The sequence below is a fragment of the Tachypleus tridentatus genome, chromosome 6 (genome assembly GCF_004210375.1).
Source record: "Tachypleus tridentatus isolate NWPU-2018 chromosome 6, ASM421037v1, whole genome shotgun sequence".
Taxonomy (NCBI): Eukaryota; Metazoa; Arthropoda; class Merostomata; order Xiphosura; family Limulidae; genus Tachypleus; species Tachypleus tridentatus.
The window spans coordinates 16,141,321-16,164,178 of NC_134830.1; the positions used below are offsets into that span (position 1 = coordinate 16,141,321).

Genomic DNA, 22,858 nt, shown 5'->3' on the forward strand with positions numbered 1-22,858 from the left:
TGCATGTGGCATTCAAGAAATATTTCTTGACATTTCACCAGAAAGGCAAGCATTTACATTGACATATTTGACATCTATATTCTTCTTCATTCCTTCACATTAGTAACAAGTTCTTTAGGAAATGTTAAGTATTATGTAATGGAGTGTATGTATGTGCAGACCATGACAAATGTGTTTATGAACTAAAAGTACAACATGTATTTCTTTACAGGTAAAACAAAATGTTTATTGAAGACAGGAGATTGTGTAGTAAAGCATCCTGGTGTGTACAGCACTGGGTTGGGAATGGTAGTAAGTTTGCTTTTGTTTCTACAGGAAATAATAAACTACTTTGAACTAACAGTTAGTATATATAGTTAATGATGTAAGAGCTTTGCAAAGTATGTTTATTCATTCTTTATGAAGTTTTACTTTTTAACATTTATCACTTATACTGGACCAGATAAAATTCAACATTTTTAGTTTCTCTTATGAAAGGCTGTGCAACTTATATTAGGAGTGGTATATTTCTCCAAAAGGGGAGCCAGAGGTTTTAGCCGCTTGCACCACTATACAGTAATATGTTGTCTGTCAGTCAGTGTACACTAAAATGATATTGCATGAGGGATGTTTAACATTGCGTGAACTGTCATAATGTCAGTATTGAGAAGAAATACGTACTCTGTAAGCTACGACAAAGCATGACGTGGACTTTAAAACCAAGAAGTAAAAGTATTTGTTACTCTTAATTTTTGTTTTATTTATTCTTGAGACCCTGTGGAAATATATTTAGTACCATGTAGATACTTACACAGTTAAAAGCAGCTTCCAGTTAATGCAAGCTGCTGTATCCCTAACTCATGCAAAATGTGTATTAAACTCACTTTTTATGTATATTTTCTCTAGAAATTAAATATGGATGTGTCTATATATAAATTTGCATGTGTTTGTGTGTATATATATATGTAAATGGCCTTCAGTATGTAATTGTTGATCATATATTTCACCTTTAAACAAGCTCTTACTTGGGAAATAATGAAGATAAAGATGGTTGGCAAAACATACAACATTTTACTTAAGTTTGAATGTTTTGGATTACATTATTTCATTGTCAGTGAAATCTGAAAAATGTGTTACAAATATGATTGTTACTACAATTGTAGCATAACATAATCATTAGTTTATTTTGTGTGGCAGCGGTAACTGGCTGTATTATACAAGCAGCTGCTCAGTGTATTCCTAAAACCTTTTCCACGATAACCTCATCTGTGGTGGAATCCTGCTTGTTACTTAGCACGGAAGGCTCAAAAACGGGTCTGGGATATTTTTTGTAGATATCCCACACTTTCAAACGGCGTCGCTTTCCAATGGGCCCGTGCACATGCTAGGTGGGTAAGACGTCAAAGCCAGAAGGAATCTTGGATTAAGTTCACAACTAGCATATCTTCTACCACCGGTTCCAAAATCATATGGGACAGGATTTGAAAGGTTAATGGGCACTACAATTCTGTCCCCCTCTCAATCTCACTCTCTGATGGTCAGAAGGTGGCTGATGTCCGGAGCATCGCCGATACTCTAGGTGAAAGCTTTTGCCGGGTATCTAGCACTGCTGCTTGTTCCTCCACCTTCTTGGCCATCAAGACTCGGGCAGAGCATTCACCTCTTTCCTTTCGAACTGACTGTTTCTTTGACTATAATTGTCCCTTTACACTGGTGGAACTGAAAATGGCCCTTCATCGGTCTGCCAGTACATCTGTTGGACCTGATGTACACTATGACATGCTGCACTATCTCCTGCTTCTCTTGATGTCCTTCTGATTGTCTTTAACTGGATCTGGCAGGAGAATGTTTTTCCTGATGCCTGGCGCCAGGCTATTATTTTACCTTTCTCTAAACTAGGGAATTATCCCAAGATTCCTTCAAACTACTGTCCAATTGCTTTGACGAGCTGTCTCTGTAAGACCTTAGAAAGGATGGTTAATGCTCGTCTTATTTGGTTCCTCGAATCAAACAACATCCTCTCACCCACCCAGTGTGGGTTCCGACGACAGCACTCCACCACCGACCACCTAATTCGTCTTGAAACATCAATCAGAGAAACCTTTCTCAAATGCCAACATTTTGTATCAATATTCTTTGACATTGAGAAGGATTACGACACAACATGGAGGTATGGCGTTTTGTGAGACCTCCTTACATATGGGTTACATGGCCATTTACCCATGTTTATTAAAAAATTTTGAATGGACAGGAGATTCCAAGTTCGTGTGGGTTCGACACTTTCCCGTTCTTTTGTACAGGAACTTGAAGTCCCTCAAGGCTGTGTTTTGAGTGTCACACTTTTCAGTATAAAGATAAATGCAATCACTGAACAACTCCCTCTCACTATTGCGAATGGGCTGTATGTCGACGACTTTCACATCTCATGTTGCGCTATATTGAGCACAACTACAAACTGCCCTCAATCGTGTACTGAAGTGGACTATGGCGAACGGCTTTAATTTCTCTCTCTCTAAAACCGTATGCATGCACTTTTGCCACCAACGGGGTATTCACTTTGATCCTGAACTTCATATCGGTAAAGTTTCGCTGCCAGTGGTCCCTGAGACCAAGTTCTTGGGGCTTATCTTTGACCGTAAGCTGACCTTTATACCACACTTAAAGCAGCTTCGGGTCAAATGCACAAGAGCACTGAACATCCTCCGTGTCCTCTCTTCTACCAGTTGGGGAGCAGATCGATGTTCAATGTTAAAGGTATATCGTGCTCTCATTTGATCAAAACTTGACTATGGATCAATGGTCTATGGCTCTGCCAGACCCTCGACCTTAAAGATGCTGGACCCCATTCATCACCAAGGACTTCGACTCTGCACTGGGGCTTTCCGTACCTCTCCAGTTCAAAGCTTATACGTTGAATCTCGTGAACCTTCTCTGCACCTTCGCAGTTTGCAACTATATTTACAACATTCTTCGAAACTTCGTTCCTTAACAAAGCATCCCACCTGGGGATGTGTTTTCCTTCCTCGGTGGGCAGTACTTTTTTCAGAACAGACAATCTGCCATTGCTCCGTTTGGCCTTCGCATCTGGGCACAAGATGAATTAGGTCTGTCCTTGGATAACATTGCAGATTCCACAGGTCAGCCAATCCCACCATGGCTTATTACAGCCCCCAAATGTGTCCTTTCTTTCAGTCATCTGAAAAAGGCAGATACTCCAGATTGGAAGTACCGTCTTTTATTTAATGAACATCTTTCAAACAATCATTCCATTCCCATTTATACAGATGGTCCCAAATCAGGTAATTCAGTGGGCTCTGCTATGGTTTGCTGCGGTTCAGTAGTTGCACGCAGAATCCCCTCTACAGCTTCTGTGTTCACTGCTGAACTGTATGCCATATCTCTTGCCCTGGATCATATTGCAGCTGAGCAGTACTCCAACTGCACTATTTATACTGACTCGCTTAGTTCTATACAGGCCCTGGAATCGCTACACGTTGGCTCACACTCTGTTCTCACTGATATTCAAAACAGTAAAGTTTGGAAGGAGGAAGTTGTTCTAACTAGACTACGCATTGGTCACAGTTTTTTAACTCATCGTTTTATTTTATTTGGAACTGATGCACCAATGTGTAGTTTGTGTAACACGCAAATCATTATCAGCCACATTTTACTTTCTTGCCATCATTACGATTTTCAACGACGGCAATATTTTAAACATGTTTTTTCCCAGGGTTTATCTGTAGCATTGGACAGTGTTATTGGTGATGGTGACACTGTCCACCTTGATAAAGTTTTTAGTTTTTTTAATGGTCATTAAAGTTCAATTTGACATTGGAAAATGGCCAGAACATTAAATAACTCAACACCAGGACTGGAAAGGCCAAATTCAGGTGACTAACGCTGCTGTTTGAACTATCCGTTTGAACTACTCGTTAGTTGTCCTGGCGAGTTGTTATTACACTTTTGCTGCATGTCATTTAACACTTTTACTACTTTATCTTTTAGTACTGGCCATAATGACACATAACCTGGAACCAGGACTGGAAAGACCAACTTCAGGTGACTGACGGTGATTCTTATACTTACCTGTTAGTCTTCCTGGCGGATTATGATCATTACCATTCTTCTACAGGAAGTCCTTTACAACTTTGTAGACTGGATGCCAACATTGGTTTTACACAATTTTCTGTTTTAATTGCTGTTTTTTTTACCTTCATTTACTTTTACAAATTTTACTCCATTTACTTGACTTTTACCTTTTTACTGGACATTTGGCTACTCATTATTACGATTTTGCTGTGTGTCTTTTAAAACTTCTATTATTTTACATTTTGATAATGGCTGCTATGACACATAACCTGGAACCAGGACTGGAAAGACCAACTTCAGGTGACTGACGGTGGTTCTTGAACTTATCTGTTAGTCTTCCTGGTGGGTTATGATCATTACCATTTTGCTAGAGTAAAAACTTTACAACTTCTTTTACTCTGCTTTCTCTCTTGACATTGTAGACTAAGTGTCAACATTGGTTTTATACTTTTTCTGTTTTTCAATGATGTTTTGTTTTACCTTCATTTCCTTTTATGTATTTTACCACATTTACTTTATTTTTACCTTTTTACCAGATGTTTGGTGCTGATAGTCTAGCTGCTTTGTGCCATAAAACACTAAATCAATCAATCAATCAATCAAGTTTATTTAATTATTAGAAAAAGTGGTAAGTGGATGAATAAAACAATGTTTATATGTATACTACACAATCTATGAGTTACTTGTGAAAATTTAGAGGAAATTTGGGGACAGTGTCTACATTGGCTGGTGGTTGAAATTCGTTGTATGAGAAATTGTGTGCAACCTTTATTAGAAAATTGGTAGTGTAACCTTTATTTAAAATGTGCTTATTTTAAAAGATAATTTCTATGTATAAAATAAAATGGTTAGAACAAATATTAAAAATTCTGTTTAACAACAATATAACCAGATTATATTTTAAGAAGTTGGGGATAAGACTATTGAAATTGGTGTAGAGGCCAGTAAAAGTTCTTTTATGATATAAAGAGATAGAAAAATAATTACCTTTTTTGGTAATCACGTCTAGGAATGGTAAAGAATCATCATCTTTGAGTTTGGATGTGAATTTGATATTGGGAATTAAGATAAGAAAGAAACTGGAAACATGGCTTGAATGTCGAAACATCAAGAAAATGTCTTCAATATAGGATTTGTAAAGAATAGGTTTGAATTCAAATGGGCTGTTTTCTAGCCACTTGTGTTCATGATAGCATGGAAAACTATTGGCCTACTTGGTAATTTTCAGGATTTCATAATCATAGTTACTTAGCTTTTGAAATGATCAATATTATGTTTAGAATGAAACAAACCATAGAAATCCTGATGTTTAAGGAATTAGTTGTATATGTCTCATGTCTTTTGAGGAGGACATTAGTGTATTGAAACTAGTTTTAATTTCAAATGTTCTTATAGTTTTCTCCACTGATAGTAGTTTTTCATGAACTTTTATCTGGTGCACATGATATTGTATAATTTTATTACAATATTTTTTTTATGTGAAAACTACTGTTCACTGAAATACTTCTTCTGAAACTCATGCACATGTTAGCTTTTTATGTATGTTTATGTACAATTAATTTTTACACACTTTATTAATGTAAAGCATTAACATTCCAAATATCTAATCTTAGGGTGCTATTTGTGATTTTTGTGAAGCTTGGGTGTGTCATAGCCGAAAGTGCCTTACCACTCACGCCTGTGCCTGCCCTCTTCAGGATGCAACCTGCATTGAGTGTGATCGAAGTGTCTGGGATCATGGTGAGTAGCTTGGAAGATAAACATCCATGTTGGTTAAAAAGCAAATCTCTCTTCTTTGTGAACATAGAATTGTACATAGAAAGTAAAATCCCATAAAATATTATTTTTTTAACTTTTCATATTCTCTTTAGGAAATAAAGATTTATATAATTGATTAATATGTTTAGCTTAAGAATTACAATATTTTAATAAAGTAACTTACTTGAATACGTCAGTTCTAACTGTTTATTTATTAAAGAAAATGTAATATTATTGTAGGATGCATGTTTCTGTGCATTCATTCAGGGACATTTGTTTAAATACATTGAATAGGTATGAAATTTACACATCAGTCAGAGTGTTTAAAATAGATTACAGAAATAGGTGAGAAATTTCTGTCTGTTTTATCTTAGTATAATGCTTGTCAACAGAAGTAAATATTTTGAAGTTATTAATTTTGACTTGATAGCAAGGATTTTCGTTTGATTTTGTCACATTTCTGACCTAATCAGTATTTTTATTCATGTTTTAAAGTAAAAATTGTTACTATTTTGTTTCCTTCAGTAAGGACACTGAGAAAAATATTGAAATTAATAGAAACTACATTTAACGAGTATTGTATTAAATTAATATGATTCATGTTCATACGAGTTTTGTAAAATTTATATATTTCATGTTTATATTACTTCATGTATAGCTTGCTGTTTTCTCTATATATGAATAAAAACAAAATCAAACTATTTTTCTCCAAGTAATTTAAACGTATCCCTAGTCATGTTTTGTCAATCATAAGTTTTTTACACAAAACTTGTGTTATCACCTAAACATTTACACATTGCAGTGAACCAAAACAACTGCCCAATTCAATAATCTCAGAAAGTTTTTGAAAAATGGTAGTATTTAGTAGCTTTTTGTCAAATCTTTATAAAGACTGTTTTGAGTTTTCAAAACTCTCTTGACTTCTTTCACTTATACTTAAAATATTCTGTTTAGTTTTAGAATTTTGGAGTTGCATATTCCATAAATATTCCAATATTTATCCTAGCTCTAGTATTCTCCTTTTCTAGAAAATCTGGTTTGTAAATGAAAATTTTGCAAAAATACTATGAAGTGACTAAACTGACAACAAATAATTATAAGATTAATCACCAAGATAATTGCATTATACTAAAATATGATGTTTATAAGAAATTGTTATGCAAAACTACTTACAAAACTTACAGGCGTATGCTAAGGTTTAACACTAGATATTTCAAACAAAAATAAATGTTTTTCAGGGTTTTCTTTGTAAAAATAAAATATATTTCTTGTCTGAATGTATTTTTTACAACATGTATTGAAAAGATAAATGTTTTGTTATGGATCTGAGTATGATTACCAGTGTTGTCAAGTAAAGAAAATTTATATATGTATACATTTTATTAATATTAAAATAAACTTGTTTAGTTCATTTCTTTGACCTATGTTGCCTCAGTTTGTTGGTAAGCAGATTGTTTATATATATATAATCAGACACCGTGCTACAACAGTTGAACTCGGTAGGAAGTCCACATTTATAAAAAAATGTCTGATTTTTAAATTTTAAGTTGCATGTATATTTTCAGTGTAAATATCCTTGTTTTACTGTTCTCTTTGTTATACAAATACTGTGTAAATTTCCTTTACATACGCACACCTTTCATAACTGTGTGAAATAAGTAAGGTGTGTATATTGTATGCATTTTATTGTGTAAAATGCTGGATATAGAACTGTTCACTATATTATATATGTTACAGGAAAGTTTTATTTATTTTACACACTTGCATGTACAGATTTCCTTTAGGACTGGACAATAAATAAATATTTTTTTTAATAGTTCTCTGTGTGAGAAGCAATATATATATACACTTTTTTATTGTGTATGTATCTAGACATCTTTTTTCAGTTTTGTATTTGTGACAAGTTATTTATATGTTTCTTGAACATTTGGATATTTTCTTGTGTCTAATTATGTATTGAATGAAGATTTATTGTTCCTGCACAAGCATGTTTTTTAATTGTTTCTCTTGAAAATATTTTAGTGAAGTAACCTATTTGAATACTTCAGTTCTAACTAATTAGTTATTAAAAAATTCAATATTATTACAAGAAGTGTGTAATATGTAGCTGGTGTATTTCTTGGACAGGTGGACGAGTTTTCCAGTGTTCTTTTTGTAATGGTTTTCTCTGTGAAGATGACCAGTTTGAACATCAGGCAAGTTGCCAAGTTCTAGAAAGTGAAACCTTGAAATGTAAGCTTTTAATTTAATCTCTTTTCACATAGAGGTAAATGTATAAAGCTTGACTTGAAAATTCTTTGTTCATTTGTTCTTGTTACACCATAGAAAAAAATGAAAATGAACTGTTAATTTCAGGAAGTATTGGCTAATATTTTGTTCTATTTAAGCTAATTCACAGCTTTTTTTTTACAGTATTGCATATCATTCATTTGCAATGGTAAAAGCACATAGAATGACTTGTTTTATTCTCTGCTTTGTACATTATTACATCATTTTGCTAGATTGTAAACTTTATAATTTGGCTTTAGCCAATTAAAGATTTATATTATGGAAATGTTCACTTACAATATGAGAAGACCAAATTTATGGTTAAAATTGTTTCAGAAGCATTATCTTTTTTGTCAGAAAAAAAAAAAATAGAGAATTGTAATTTAGACAAAGTCATATAAAAGGATTAGTATTTCTTATTTAATATAATTAAATAAGACTGCTGTTAGTAACATACACATCTATTTGGAAAGTGCAATGATTTTGGTATAAAACATTTCACTATCATTTTACCAGTTAATAATGTGGAAAGTGAATATAAAAAATTTGGAAGCTATTGTGAAGACATTTCAAATCCGAACTTAAAACTTTTCATGTAAATTTGAATAATTTATATATATTTTTGTCTTTTACTTAAAAATAACAAATTTGTGGTAATTTAGTGAAACTTTAAAACTTTTCATGTAAATTTGAATAATTTATATTTATTTTTGTCTTACTTAAAAATAACAAATTTGTGGTAATTTAGTGGTTATGGTTACAAATTAAAATTTTTTTCTTTTTCATCAGCAGTTATAGAAAAAATTATAGCAAAAAATAAGAGATTTTTTTTCTTTTTTTCATTGTACTTTTGACTCAACTAATGTTTCTATATTTCTTATTTTCATTTAACTTGATTAGATAAAATGTTATAAGATTGTAGTTGAAATGATCCCAGTATCACAGTTTAATGCCTAAAAAAACTTAATTTAGCATGTTACTTATTAAGATTTCAAATAGCTGGAAATTTGAACTTAAAAGTTAATTAAATGAATGTCAATATATAGCATTTATATTTGCCAAAAAGATTGATACACACAATTTTCGTTTTTAACACAAATATACAAACAACAATACAATTTATAATAACAGTTATTACAAATATTGGTTTATATACAAGAGTTTCACAAACTGTACTGAGTCTTCTATCTGGTCTAGAACTGAATATTTTATTGATGGTCCATGATGAGCAAATTAATTCTAAGTTGATATTGTTGGACCTCACTCAAGCTAACACTGTCTTTTCATGGCTGGCCTCATGCTGCTTGCAAGCTGACTTTTTTACTGATGAAGATATTTAATGTCCTCATAGAAATACTAATGTATAAAGTTAAATGGTTTATAATGTTTCATATCTTTAAACATTTCTGGTCAAAATTCTGTAGTTTCCTGATTACTAACCATTAATCACAATTATAGCTTCTGAGACTTGTAGTATACTGACTGTAGTAGCCAAACAATATTATCGTGTCTCAGCTAGCTTTTATATCAATTAAGTGAGATTCTCGAATGTTCAACAATATTTGAAGATATGCTAGTGTTTTCATAAAATGATATTATTGATTCTTACTCTCAAGAACCTTCTACAAATTTGAATAACAGGCAGGACTTATGCAATACACATCCAACAATACTAGTCATATGTATCAATCTGAAATAAATGCATAACAATAAATCTGTTACAATTATAATAAAGCACTATATTAACCAAACTAATGATTGTTATGTTGTATGTCATTGTATGTTTCTAAGTAATATGTGTTACCATACTGTTTGTATGATTCTGTAGTCTACCTCTTTGATAAAGATACTCTTTCATACACATACACTTTTCAACAAAAACACACTTTGTATCTCAGAGTGGCTGATATGGGTACATTTTTATTTTAAGTGGGTTTCTTGTTATTAAGAAAAACACCTTACCACTCTTGCATCACACAATTACTCTTTTGTTGTAGAAGAAAAACTTGTATCATCCTTTTTACAAAAATAACCAATATCTTTGTAAAAATCAAAAGTCTAATTAGCCACTGAGGGATTTTGGACAGTAGAATGGTTGTTAATGAATACTTCATGGGAGAACAGGCATCATCAAGGTGTTCTGACATTGAGAAGATTTGCTTCAGCCACATAGTTGATTATATAATTTGTTTGGACAACTATCAAAATTACCAGAAATTACAGATTTGTCAAGGTTTTCATGTCTCTATGCAGCAATCAGTGGGTTTGCATTTGGGAAGTCCAATGTGAATAAGGTGTTTAATACAGCATTGCTTGATGTGATCATGTTCCTGACAGCTCATGTGCAGGTAAGAAATGAAGAGGTACCATCAAGAACAGACTTGCAATTCTTATTGAGTAGTAGATCTGCTCTCCACATTCCATTCAGTTGTCAAATCAGGTATTGTGCTAATGCAAGATAGTTTATAGTGTAATATTTCCAAGGTTGTAATAGATTACCTTGAACAAGAAGCCATAAAATTCATAGACAAGCCAGCAAGACATCATAATCTAAATCCCATAAGAAACCTTTGGGATCTCCTTGAACACCAACAACCTAACCCACAATTTGATTGCAGAAACCTAGTATTGCAATGACTGACTGAGAAGTAGAATAGAACCTCCCCTTATCAGCAGACTGATCACAGGTGTGCCTGCAGATACATAAACCGCTTCACTATCAGGGAGGTCAAACTCATGACTGAGTAATCTCATTTTCACAGATATGATTCTTTGAGGCAAATAAGTTGGTTCATTTAGGTACTTTGAATTTCTGTTGCTGGTATCTTGGAATAAAATCAGTGCACTAACTGTGTTTAGTACATAAATGGTGCTGCTAAAATGTACCTCAGGTTTATTTCTGTTATTCATTTGCCACTGTAAAGTTTAATGTATATAATTTACAGTCACGTGAAGTAAGTTTTTCAGATTATTTGTAACTGATAAAAATACACATTGTGAAACTTTGAAAAAATTCTTGTCAGAGGTTTTTTTTGCAATTTTTTTTTATATTTCCTTACCTGTGAAAACATAGATGAGCAGAAAAAGTTTTGTTCCTTCAGAGAGAAAAATTTATTGTCAATTTTAATTCACTCAGTTTTAAACATAACTTTTTTATTTTCATTTAATCAAATTGTGAGCTGTTCTAAGAAATTTAATTTGTTTGTGATGTAGGTCAATCTTGCAACAGACTAGGTCAATATTCCTGTTTAAAGTGCAAGGTAAGTTGTGATTGGTATTCAACTTCAAATTGTAAAGTGCTAAACTCTTTAAATTTGGTTAGTTTCATAAAGTATTAACTAAAATACTTGTTGAAAGGAGAAAAGTATTTTTTAGACATTTTAACTATTTTTTATGTTTATTCTAAAAAACATATGAAACAAAGACTAAAAATACTTGTTTTCTTCATCTGTATAGAAGCACAGAATTAACTGTAACTGAGGTTAAGACATGATCATCACACTTTTGTCTTTGTACTTTTTAATGGTTTCTGATTTGCTGATTTTGTTTATATTTGCTGTACATGTTCTTATAATGTTATTTTTTAATCTGATACATGTTTCGTGTTTAATACTTTAGTCCTACATTTAATACTGATAATCAATGTTACAATTATCAGTTATATTCTCTTACAAAATATACAGAACATTTGGGCTTTGGTAACATTTATTTGATGATTTTTCTTTCAACATGAGTGTACTGTCTGCACAAACAATACTGGATAACAGTGAGGTGACTTTGATAAAAATACCCTTTTATCACATTAACCATGCAGTTATTTGTTCTACAAACATCATATAATCTAACATTTGGGGCATCATTTAGTGTTAGTAGTAGTAGTTGAATATTAGAGTTTTTATTGAACATGTATTATGTATAACTCACTTGTTGGAAATTTTTTTTATTATTATTATGGGAAAATCGTTTTAATCAAATCTGATGTATGTCACATAAGAATTAAAATTATCAGAAAATTTTCTGTTACTGCAAAAGTACTTATATAATTTTATTTTGATTGAAACTATAATAATTTTATGTTGTCAGATGAAAAAAAAAGATTTAACATACATGAATTTCTAGGATGTTTTTCACTGCAGTTAAGCTTAACTTTTGTTTGTGAATGGTCAAGCACAGGGGTTCCCAACCTTTTGTCACTCGCGACCCCTTACTTAAAAGTTTGAAACCCATGTGACCCCCTACTTAGGACTTACTATCAGCAGCTTAATTTTTCTTTTATTTTCTGTGAAGAAAAGGGAAAGAAACATCTAAAAAATATATATTTAAAAATTCTGTAATTATTTATTAGCAAATTAAATCACATTGGTCCAACCTGAATTCACAGAAAGAACATATATTTCTTAAAATAATATTAACATAGGTTTGAACAGCTATCCAACCCAGCTAGTGAGATGCCGTGATGTTGCATTTCAGCAGCAAGCTTTGAAATTGTGGCGGCGTTTGTTAGAGCCAGTCTCATGTCATCTCCAACATCCAATCTGTTCCTATTCTTTGTTTTTATATTGACAAGAGTGGAAAATTCTGCCTCACATCAGTAGGTAGAAGCAAATGGAACAAGGACACGTAAAGCTATCATGCTGACTTTGGAGTATGACTGATACATAGCGCACCAGAACTGAGTCACGGATTTCACCTTGAAGAGATCACGAACTGAAGAGTCGTTCCTTAGATCCAGAAATTCATCTTGGATATCATCTGGGATGCTGCATACATCAAGTTCAGTACAAAATGGGTTCCTTACCAGTGCCTCCTGTTCCTGGATAGCTCAGGGAAGTAACGCTCGACTTCCTTTTCTAGAGACTGAAGATGTTCGGTAATCTCATCCTTGAGGAACTGATCCAGTTGGATCTGAGACTCATCCGTCACTCCACAAAATTTTTCAAACATAGCAATGTTTCCAAGATTGGTTTTCCGACGCCAGTTCTGCAGTTTGGAAACAAAGGCCCAAAGACTATCTTGAAAAAGGAGAACATGTGTTTCCCTTCTTTGAAGCTTCAAATTGAGCTTGTTCAGCTGGTCAAAAATGTCGGCTGGATGCAACCCTTTTATTCCATGCTTTATCTTCGAAGTGAGCTACAAGATCTTTCCTTTCTTGAGTCTCCATGAATAGCTTTATTTCATCTTTCATTTCAAAGACACGATTAATAACGTTTCTTTCAACAACCAACGTACTGCTGTGTAGAAGAGAAGGACCTTGTGGTCAGCATTCATGTCTTTGCATAGTTCTTTGAATAGGCGAGTGTTGAGTGCTTGAGTCTTCACATAATTTACAATTTTGATTACAGATTCAAGCACTTCCTGCAGAGAGATAGGGAGAACCTTACTGGCGAGAGCATATCGGTGGATCATGCAGTGGGTGCCCTTTGCTTGAGGTGCTAGCTTCTTCACTCTCGACTGGAATCCTGAATTCGATCCCAGCATAGCCGGTGCCCCATCCGTACAAACCCCCACACACGTTTTCCCATTGAAGATCTTCGTCTTGAATAAAAGTTGAAACTTTTTCCATGACATCATCAGCTTTTGTTGTGGTTTCAAGTGCACTGCAGAATAAGAATTCGTCTTTGATGTCACCTGAATTAATGTATCTCATGAAGACAAGCAACTGAGAACATGAACTTACATCTGTTGACTCATTGAGCTGAAAGGAGAACAAAGGGGAACCCTTGATTTCAGTCAAAACCTGTTCCTTCACATCCATAGACATTTTAGAAACGCGCCTCTGTATAGTATTATTTGACAGGGATACTTGCTACATCTTTTTTGCACTGGCTTCTCCAAGAATAAGATTTACTGCTTTCATCATGCAGGGTTTAAGAAGTGTTTCTCCAATCATGTGAGGCTTTTTTTGTTTAGCAATTTCGAATGCAATCTCATATGAAGCTTCCACTACGGCTGCACTCTGTTGCTGAAATGACCCATTTCTATCGATTCTTTGGCTTTTAAGACACCGTTCATGCTGTTTGAAGAAATCCAAACCCTTCTTTCCGTGTTCTGAATGTTTCGTCTCGAGATGACGCTTAAGTTTTGATGGTTTCATTGACTATGCACTCAGGACAGCATGGCACAAAACACACTGGGTTTCTCGATGCCATCGTTGGCGAGCACAGTGGTGAAGCCAATGTTGAGGTAGCATTCTGAGTATCTGCGCCATTTAGCCATGGACACTCACCTCTACTGCTTATTTACCTCCTTGTTAAAATAAAATAAAAATGTTGAATAATGAACGCTTTGGCAACTGTAGATCTTACACTGACTATTTGTGGGGGGTGCAGGTAGAGTAATGATGGGGTAAGTGTTGGGAGGGAAGGGAGCGAAGCCAGTCGCGTGATTCGTCATCCACCAATCAGCAACGGACATGTGACTCACGTGTCGACAGCGAGAACACACACACTTAATCACAGCTGAACAGACACACAAGCATACGAACATGCGCGTGCACTCACATACTCGCTACTCACTAGTACACACATACATACAGTTGCAGACACATACACATTCACACAGGCACATTCACTCACAGGCATGCATACATACACCCATAATATCACCTAATGACATTGAACTAACGTAGCACACGTTTTGCTTTGCACAAACAAAAAAAATGTAAGAGCATGAAAATGTAATTGATGAAATAAAATTAATGTTATCCCAAGCTACTTCTAACAAGGATACGCGACTCCCCTGCCAAGGCTTCGCGACCCCACAGGGGGTTGCGACCCACCCGTTGGGAACCCCTGGTCTAGCACAAGGCCTATTTCATGAAATACAATATTTGATTTTTATCTCTGGATTTCAAAAAGGGTACATTTGTGATCTACCTTAAGAATTATTTTAAATAAAAATTCCAAATTATGTTATCTAATTATTCACACTTTCAACATATATTTTTTCTCATTATTCGGGCACTGAAGTTTATGCAATTAGGCCCAAAGAAATTGTATCTGCTTTCTGGTTTTTGATATAATTACATGCCACACATGAATTGTCAAAAGTTACCTATCTACCCACTAACATGTAAGAAATGTTCAGTACAGTTTACTTTTTTTGTACTTAGTAAACTTTGTTTCTCATGTTATTTTAGTAATTTACATATTGTCATTTAAATAGTAGATAAATTAGGCTAACTCTACCTTTGTCTTTGTCTAATTGATGTAGATCAGGAGACCCTTGGATGTAGAACCTGTTGAACATATTTCAAAGTGTCTTGTAAATCTCAGTTAATCTATAGCTAAACTAAAAAAATTAACATGTACAAAGGATTGAGTACTTTATATGAAAATAATTTTCATTATACTAATCCAAATAACTTCAGCCAATATAAAGTTGCTGTGTAATGTCGTCTGTCAGAGACACATTTTGACTTTATTTGTCGTTTTTAGATATTGTGGTGCCATCAAAATAAGATTGCTTTCTGATGTACAATATTGATACTCTAAGGTTATGATACTGTGTTCAGATTGTGGTTTGAAATTTTCAAGATAGACCTTGCACTTAATGACACTGAAAAACAAATGAATGTGAATCAACTTAGAAAAACATTATCATCCATAAAGAGACTGATAACAAACCCAAGTTTTACTCCAGTCATGGTAAGCTAAGCCTGGTATCTTTGATAGGTGAGAATTTGTGAATACAAAGACCAGTGGCATAAGCTATCCATGTGTTCAGTGTCACAGTATGCCATAAAATCAAGAAGAATTTCCATCTGGTAAAGTGACCCAAGTCATATGTAAGCAGTGTGCTGTCACAACATCTGTTGAACCATTGTGAATCTCAAGCAAATGAATGATAAAATGGATATTTATGCTAATTCCATTGAAAGACAACAATCAATTCAATGGATGTAGTGCCTAAAAATATTTTTCTTATCATAGTTCTGAAATGGGTGCTGGGAAACTCTTTGTCCTTATAAAATAGGGCAAATATAGAAATCAAGCAGGAAGAAATGGAGTGATATGAACATGTTGCACATGTGAGAGAGTCTTTTGCAATGGAAACTGCATTGCAAGGTTATTGTTAAGATGCATTGTTATCAGATAGAAAATGAATGTTGTGTACATTTATTGAGAAATACTAATCTATTTTGAAACAGTTTTGCTTATAAAAGTTACATGTAAAATATTTGTTTTTAATTTCACATTTGAAGAATTTCAGCAGTTGTAGGATTTATACAATAAATCTGGTATATATTCTTTTAAGTTTTGTTTTTTAGCCTGTATTATTTCTTTATACTATTTTATAGTAAAATAGCTTTTTCTTTTTTCTTGCAGGTCTGTTATTGCTTGGACCATGTAAGAAGAAAAGGCTTTAAATATGAAAAGAATCAGCCAATACCTTGTCCCAAATGTGGCTTTGAAACACAAGAAACAAAAGAATTAAGCATGTCAGGTAAAAAACACAACTACTGAAATAATGATTTCTTTTAAATGGTGATTTACTTTTTGAAGTACATCAAGTTGCTTGGATGTCTTAGTATCTATATTCTTATTGGAGAAAGGATAAACAACTGTATAGTTTTTTAAAACTACTATAAATCAATATAAAGCACCTTGTTTTAGCAGAAGTCAATAATTTTCCAATTTGTGCCAATTTTTATAAAAAAATATGTAATTGACTTACTTTTTTAACTTTACAATTAAAAAATAAATATTTTTTAGTTCAAAACTGTTGCAAGCGTTTGCAAACTGTAAAGAAACTTGTTGCTTACAGCAAATCTCAAGATACTCTATTTTTCACTGTTTTTTCAACATATGTCTCTATCTGAAATTATGTTTGATACCTTTATTTTAAGCACGAAAACATGAATATGGTAGACAAGGTGGTGGAGAAAGATTTGTGTCTGAAGATGGGGAAGAACTTGAAGGAGCTTACAGCTTTTCTGGTAAATTATAGTGTTGTTTTTATTTTATATTTTATACAATTAAATATAGCATACAGGTAAACCTTCACTCTTTCTCTTTGCTTTACTAATGAAACACTTGGTGAGTCAGTGATAAGTTTGTGGGCTTATAGTATTAAAATCTTTGGGTTTAATTTTTTTACTGTGACCAAAGCACAGATAAACCAATTGTGCTAAATGTAAAACAACTAATGGAATGTGATAGATAAATGAATAACACTATTTTTCAAATACTTTTTATATCATAAGAAAATTGAATTTTTATTTAGTAAACAATTTATGTTGGTTTATCTTTATCCTTTGTTACAGTGTTCAAGATGAAAAATTGTATACTTTAATTCTGGATGTTCAAATTTTCATGTGTCTCAGTTTTGAATTCCTTATCACAAATAATGTTATATGTTCAGGGTTTATACAGGTCTCGGAAATTCTAGAAAGTTGTGGAATTATTTAAATAAATTTTTCAGTGCTAGAAATTTCAGAAAATCAATGAATTCTAGCTTCAGCATAAACATTTCTAAAACAATGAACAAAGTTATTTGTCTGTGTTCTTCATCAGTCATTGTCCAAAATTTATTGACAAAGGAAGGGAGAGAAATGCAAATCTAAATGGCAACAATGCAATAGTATGAGTGACAGAATTGCTGTGTATGACATATTCATATATATACCTGTCAGCTTACACTGAGTAGGTTATTTGTTATATAGTGGCCATTCTAGGCTGGAATATTTGACTGATGTTTTCAGGACAATTCAGACTGTATTTTAATGTATCTCATTAATAAGATTCTTCATCAAAAGGATGTGAAGAAATGTCTATGCATTATTGGACAAAGAACAAATTATTTCTGGAAAGTGTTTCCTGGTGTGTTGTATACACTGTTGAAAAGTCCAAAATCTGCTGTATCTAACCTATATAAAAGACAGTTTGTCATGTCATGTTTGATTTCTAGAAGTAGGAGTAGTCATAACAGCCAAGGTGCATCTATCCAAATAGAAGAGTTCAATTACTACTTGCCCATTATATGGGCTGCAATGCTGCTGCAAAACCTTAAGTGTATTGAGTGCTGGTATAATAAAGATAAAATAAAAACATATTGTGGGATCATCTAGCTTAGAGCTAAGTGCATAAAATTTATCATGAAAATAAAAATATCGGTTCAGTTTTAAACTTAAATATTTCTGAAATAAGAGATTTTTTTCTGTTATATCTCTAACATTTTTAATAAAAACTCAAATCTCTTTAATCAATGGGGACTCTGAATTAAGAAAGCAACAAGTATTTTTCTAGTTTTAATCTCTACACATTTTATTTTATACTTTTCTACATAGACTAACAACAGTATTATGTTCATGAAATCTTGATACAGAGTGCTAAAAACCTTATAACCCAAGTGGTTTGGAAAGGATACCTTTTCAAAGCACTCATGCTATAGGGTTTTATCACTTTCTGTCAAAACATCTTGAAACTACATGTTTTTCTCACATCGTAAATGTACCACCAAGTAAGAAACATGAACCCAGTTGAGGTAGGTATATTCTTTTATTACTTAACATAATCATTTTAGGTAATGTTCAAACACCTACACAAACACTTAATTTTTATTACTGGACACTCAATCCTTTTAAAAACAGTTCTCTTTTCAAGTACTTCCAATTTCTCATAATTCACTTTGGTACTTAATTACCTTAAACAATCTGATAAGACTTGATCACACAAAACAACACAGTAATTAAACAACTCAATAATATTAGTTATACTTTCGTTGCTAAGCAAGATAACCTAAAAAGCCATGTTGGAACATTGTATTACCAAAGTGCACTAGATTTTTTATGTATTAATTTAACTGTTTTTTGCCAATAATTATCATACAAATATGCCACAAATTCATTTTGTGAATGATTTTGATTTTTATTGGGTCAAAAAGGAATTTACTAATGTTTGACTGTATTAACTGCTCTTTTCTGCCTCTTTAATTGGTCACCTTGATTTTTGTGAAATTTATATTAGCTAGCTTTGAAATGTGGGTTTAGGGTATATTATGGGGTAGGAGTGGTAGTAATTACCCTGTCATTTTTGTGGGCCTATACATTAGTCCAGATATACAATCTGTATGATTGTAACATATTTCAGTTGAGAGCTGTGACCAAGGAGATACAGAGTGTAGGAGCAGCCACACCATCTTACAAGTAATGATTCTACACACATGAATTGAGAGAAATTAATAAAAACCTTATAACCCAAGCATTTTTGCATGATGATATGATCTCAGGTTTGTTACTGTGACTACAGTTATAGGGTTTTTATTCATTTCTATCAAGACTTCTTGAGCCTATATGTTTTTCTAACCTCATGAACACATGAACTGAGTTTTTTGGTTTTCTTTCAAAGCAAATTATGTGCAAAATATTATTTTGTTTATTTACACACTTGAGTTTTTAGCTGCAGCTGAACATGATACTTGAGAGAAAGATGCAAGATTTTATCACTTGTTATTAAGCTGAAGTTGAGAAAATATAAAGTATTATTAGTGGAATGTAAATGATAAAGAATTTGATTGTGCTTTGATCAGTAAGACATGGTCATGTAGAATGTATTTGAATTGTTTGATTCATAGTTGTTTTTTTTAATAATTACTTTTGTTAATACTCAGGTGTTACCGTTACATCTAATATATTTTACAACTGTTACCTTGTCATTTATAAATTGTAATAAAACATAAGTCATTTAATTTTGGTGAAATTTATATTCTGTTAAAATTGGTAAATTAAGTCTTTGAAAATCACAGAATGGTCTTGAATTTCTTTTTTATTAGCATATGCAAACCACACACATCTTTTTAACTTATTTTCTGTAAAATATATTTTATTTGTGGTGTACATGTTCTGCACAAGGCTTTTTGTGTTATACTTTAAATACTGTAATAGCAAACCTGAAAACAAAATTTATGTTGGGTTCTAGATCCATTTGCAAACAGCAGTTCATATTCTTATGATGATAATGATGATGATGAGGAAGAAGTTGATAGTGATTCTGATGAGGAGGAGGATGAAGAAGAAGAGGAGGAAAAGAATGAAGCATTTATTCAATGAACTTGAAACTGTGTCTATTAGAAAAGTCATGTTCTAATGTATACAATAACGTTTTTTGTAAAACAGGAATTAAATGCTTAAAGCCTTTTTTTGTCATTATATGTGTCCTGTTCTTAAACACATTTAAAAGAATACCCAGTGAAGAATCTTTATTCATGCATGGAACTGATTTGACTTCCAAACCTTTCAGATCTTCATGCAGGAAATCATTTGATATGAGATTACATAGTTTGTTTTTGACCAAATTAAATGTATACAAGTTAGATGTTGGGCCTAGTACTCAGACTGAATTGCAGTGAAGTTATTACTGAAGATCTATTACTGTAAGTTTCCTAATGGTGTGTTAAGCCTTTTGCTGCCATACATGTGTACCTCTCTAGAGTACTAAAATAAAGAAATTATATACCATTTAAATTACCAAAGGTTTACCAGTTTCAAGTTTCAGATAAGAAATAAAGTAGTAGAATGAGTCATTTTGTGTTATCTGTAAAACAAATCGATATGCATGATACTGCATTCCTCTTGATGTTTTTTCACTTGTTTATATCAGTGATAGCATAAAAGATTAAACTCTCTGCTTCTATGTGTGTGTTTTTGCATATACAATCTTCCTTTTTATGTATTAACATTTCTACATTTTCAACACCAAAAAGTTAATGAACTCTGTCACTTCTAGTAAACTTTGTACAGACATTTTCCTTATTTTTCATTTAAATCTTATAAGGTTAAAACATGAGAAATGATCACTCAGTAAAGAAATAACCACTGATATGAATTTTATATTTATCAGAATGTTTTTTTTGACTGCCCTTATATTTTTAAAGATGTTAATTCAAGGTGGGTATTTACCCAGTGCCTGAATTTTACTTTGAACAAATAATTTTGACCTAATACTTATGATGGCACACATCTATGTAAATAGATCAATACTTTTATAAAAGTCTGATTTGTATTAAGAAAAAACAGGTTTATTGTTTGAAAATTGCAATAAACGTTACTTATTTTTCTGTTGTTAAATATTATGGTATGCATTAAACATCAAGAGTATTTATAAACAACCATCCTGTAAAAATGGAATTTCATATGTTAGGTATCAATGGTACATCCACATAAATAGTAAGTATGAATTTAATTTGTTTCTAATTCACTACTATTAAAAATTAAAAGTATCTGTAATTGCCATTTAAGTTAATCTTGTTGTTAGTGAGTATTTGTAATGTAAGTCTGGTATGTCATTTTACCTTGGTCTACCTGGCATCTTAAAAGAAAAAACAAATTAGAGATAGTTTGAAGATTCGGTAGTGGAGTTCAAAGAAATTGCTTTCCTTGAAAATGAATATTCAACCCCATGAATAGTATTGTAGTATGCGAGTATTACATATCTTACTCTATTGTAGTATGTATTATATATCTACAAGGTTTTTCATTTCCTTTTAGTTTACTAAATTTGGCTAAGATTATGTACAAAATTTAGCATTGAGGTGTTATGGAAGAGGTTCATTGTATCCTGTCATATTCAACAGGGATACTTCCACATTTAGGTGCATATTTCATGACTGATCTGCTACAGAGATAATGTACTTTATATTTGTAAATTTTGTTGTTTTTTTTGGGTAGATTCAATTTTGTTTTTGAGGAAAGCAGATTTGTTTCTGTCATGAGGAGCCACGACCAGCTCGTGCAGTTTGACCATGTTTTGATCTTTCATCTGTTGACTGTGTGAGTTAATTTATTTAACCTGACCTTGGAATGCAGTTCATAATTACAACACAGTAATGGTCAGCCGACTTTTTTTTTTCAGAAACTCAAGCATTTTGTGTTATTCAAACATTATCACTGTCTTTTGTCTTTTTCAACTCACTTGAAAAAGTCACCATAGTTTTCCTTCTCCATACAAAATCCATAAACTTCTCATTTTTTGTGGAAGTCAGGTAACTGCAGGTGTACTCTGAAATTAACGAAGCAGTATTGAAGTGGGAATGACTCAAATACAATAAAATAAATACATTTGAGCCCTATATCTATCAAAATGAAATATAATAATTTGTATAATTAAGCAGTTAGAATATATATTTTGTGTAAAACCCTTGCTTCACTTAAACTCTTACACAGACTGGGGAGCTTTAAATGGTATAGAAAAAAGAAATGTCATTGTGATGAAAAATGAAAAGGGACTTTACGAAACTAAAAAGGTATATATGTACATAATATTTACAAAACTTACATTATACATAGATAATCTTGTCTATATATGTACATATATACAAAGGTATATATGTACATAATATTTACAAAACTTACATTATACATAGATAATCTTGTAGTAGTTTCAAAATAATGCTTATCAAGAATAGGAAAATGTAAGTGCTCTACTTTTTATTATTGAAGTTTTAACTAAATTTACATTATCATCATTTTGAAAGTTCAAATTTGAAATTTCATTAAATTGGATAATTAATTATCACTTTAAAGAAGTTAATAAATTTTAAAAGAGTTCAGTTTTATAATTTTAGTAATTGAATTAAACAGATTATGAAATAAACTTGATAGTAAAAATGGAGTAATCTTGTTTCAGAATAAACCTTTTATGTGTATATTTTTTGGAAATGTAATTTGTGTTATTTGCATTACAATGGTTTAAAATTTAGCCATGTAATCAACATTATTGACAATATATTGTTGAAGAAAAGCAAATTAAATAACAAGTAGGCAACT

General features: G+C 32.3%; 1 protein-coding gene across 5 annotated transcripts in view; it reads left to right on the top strand.

The window, feature by feature from the left end:
* Noa36 (zinc finger protein 330 homolog Noa36) overlaps positions 1-20,230 on the top strand; it is a 47,212-nt gene extending 26,982 nt beyond the window's left edge. For 4 of the 5 annotated variants that reach the window (XM_076503451.1, XM_076503453.1, XM_076503452.1 and 1 more), the window contains 7 exons: positions 212-291; positions 5,682-5,808; positions 7,954-8,058; positions 11,308-11,354; positions 16,422-16,539; positions 16,943-17,032; positions 20,013-20,230. In XM_076503451.1, the coding sequence (XP_076359566.1) occupies positions 212-291; positions 5,682-5,808; positions 7,954-8,058; positions 11,308-11,354; positions 16,422-16,539; positions 16,943-17,032; positions 20,013-20,143 (698 nt within the window). In that variant the 3' untranslated portion in view covers positions 20,144-20,230. The remainder of the gene's footprint in view (positions 1-211; positions 292-5,681; positions 5,809-7,953; positions 8,059-11,307; positions 11,355-16,421; positions 16,540-16,942; positions 17,033-20,012) is intronic. The other variant, XM_076503455.1, reaches the window with a different exon arrangement.
* Positions 20,231-22,858: the final 2,628 nt, after the last annotated feature.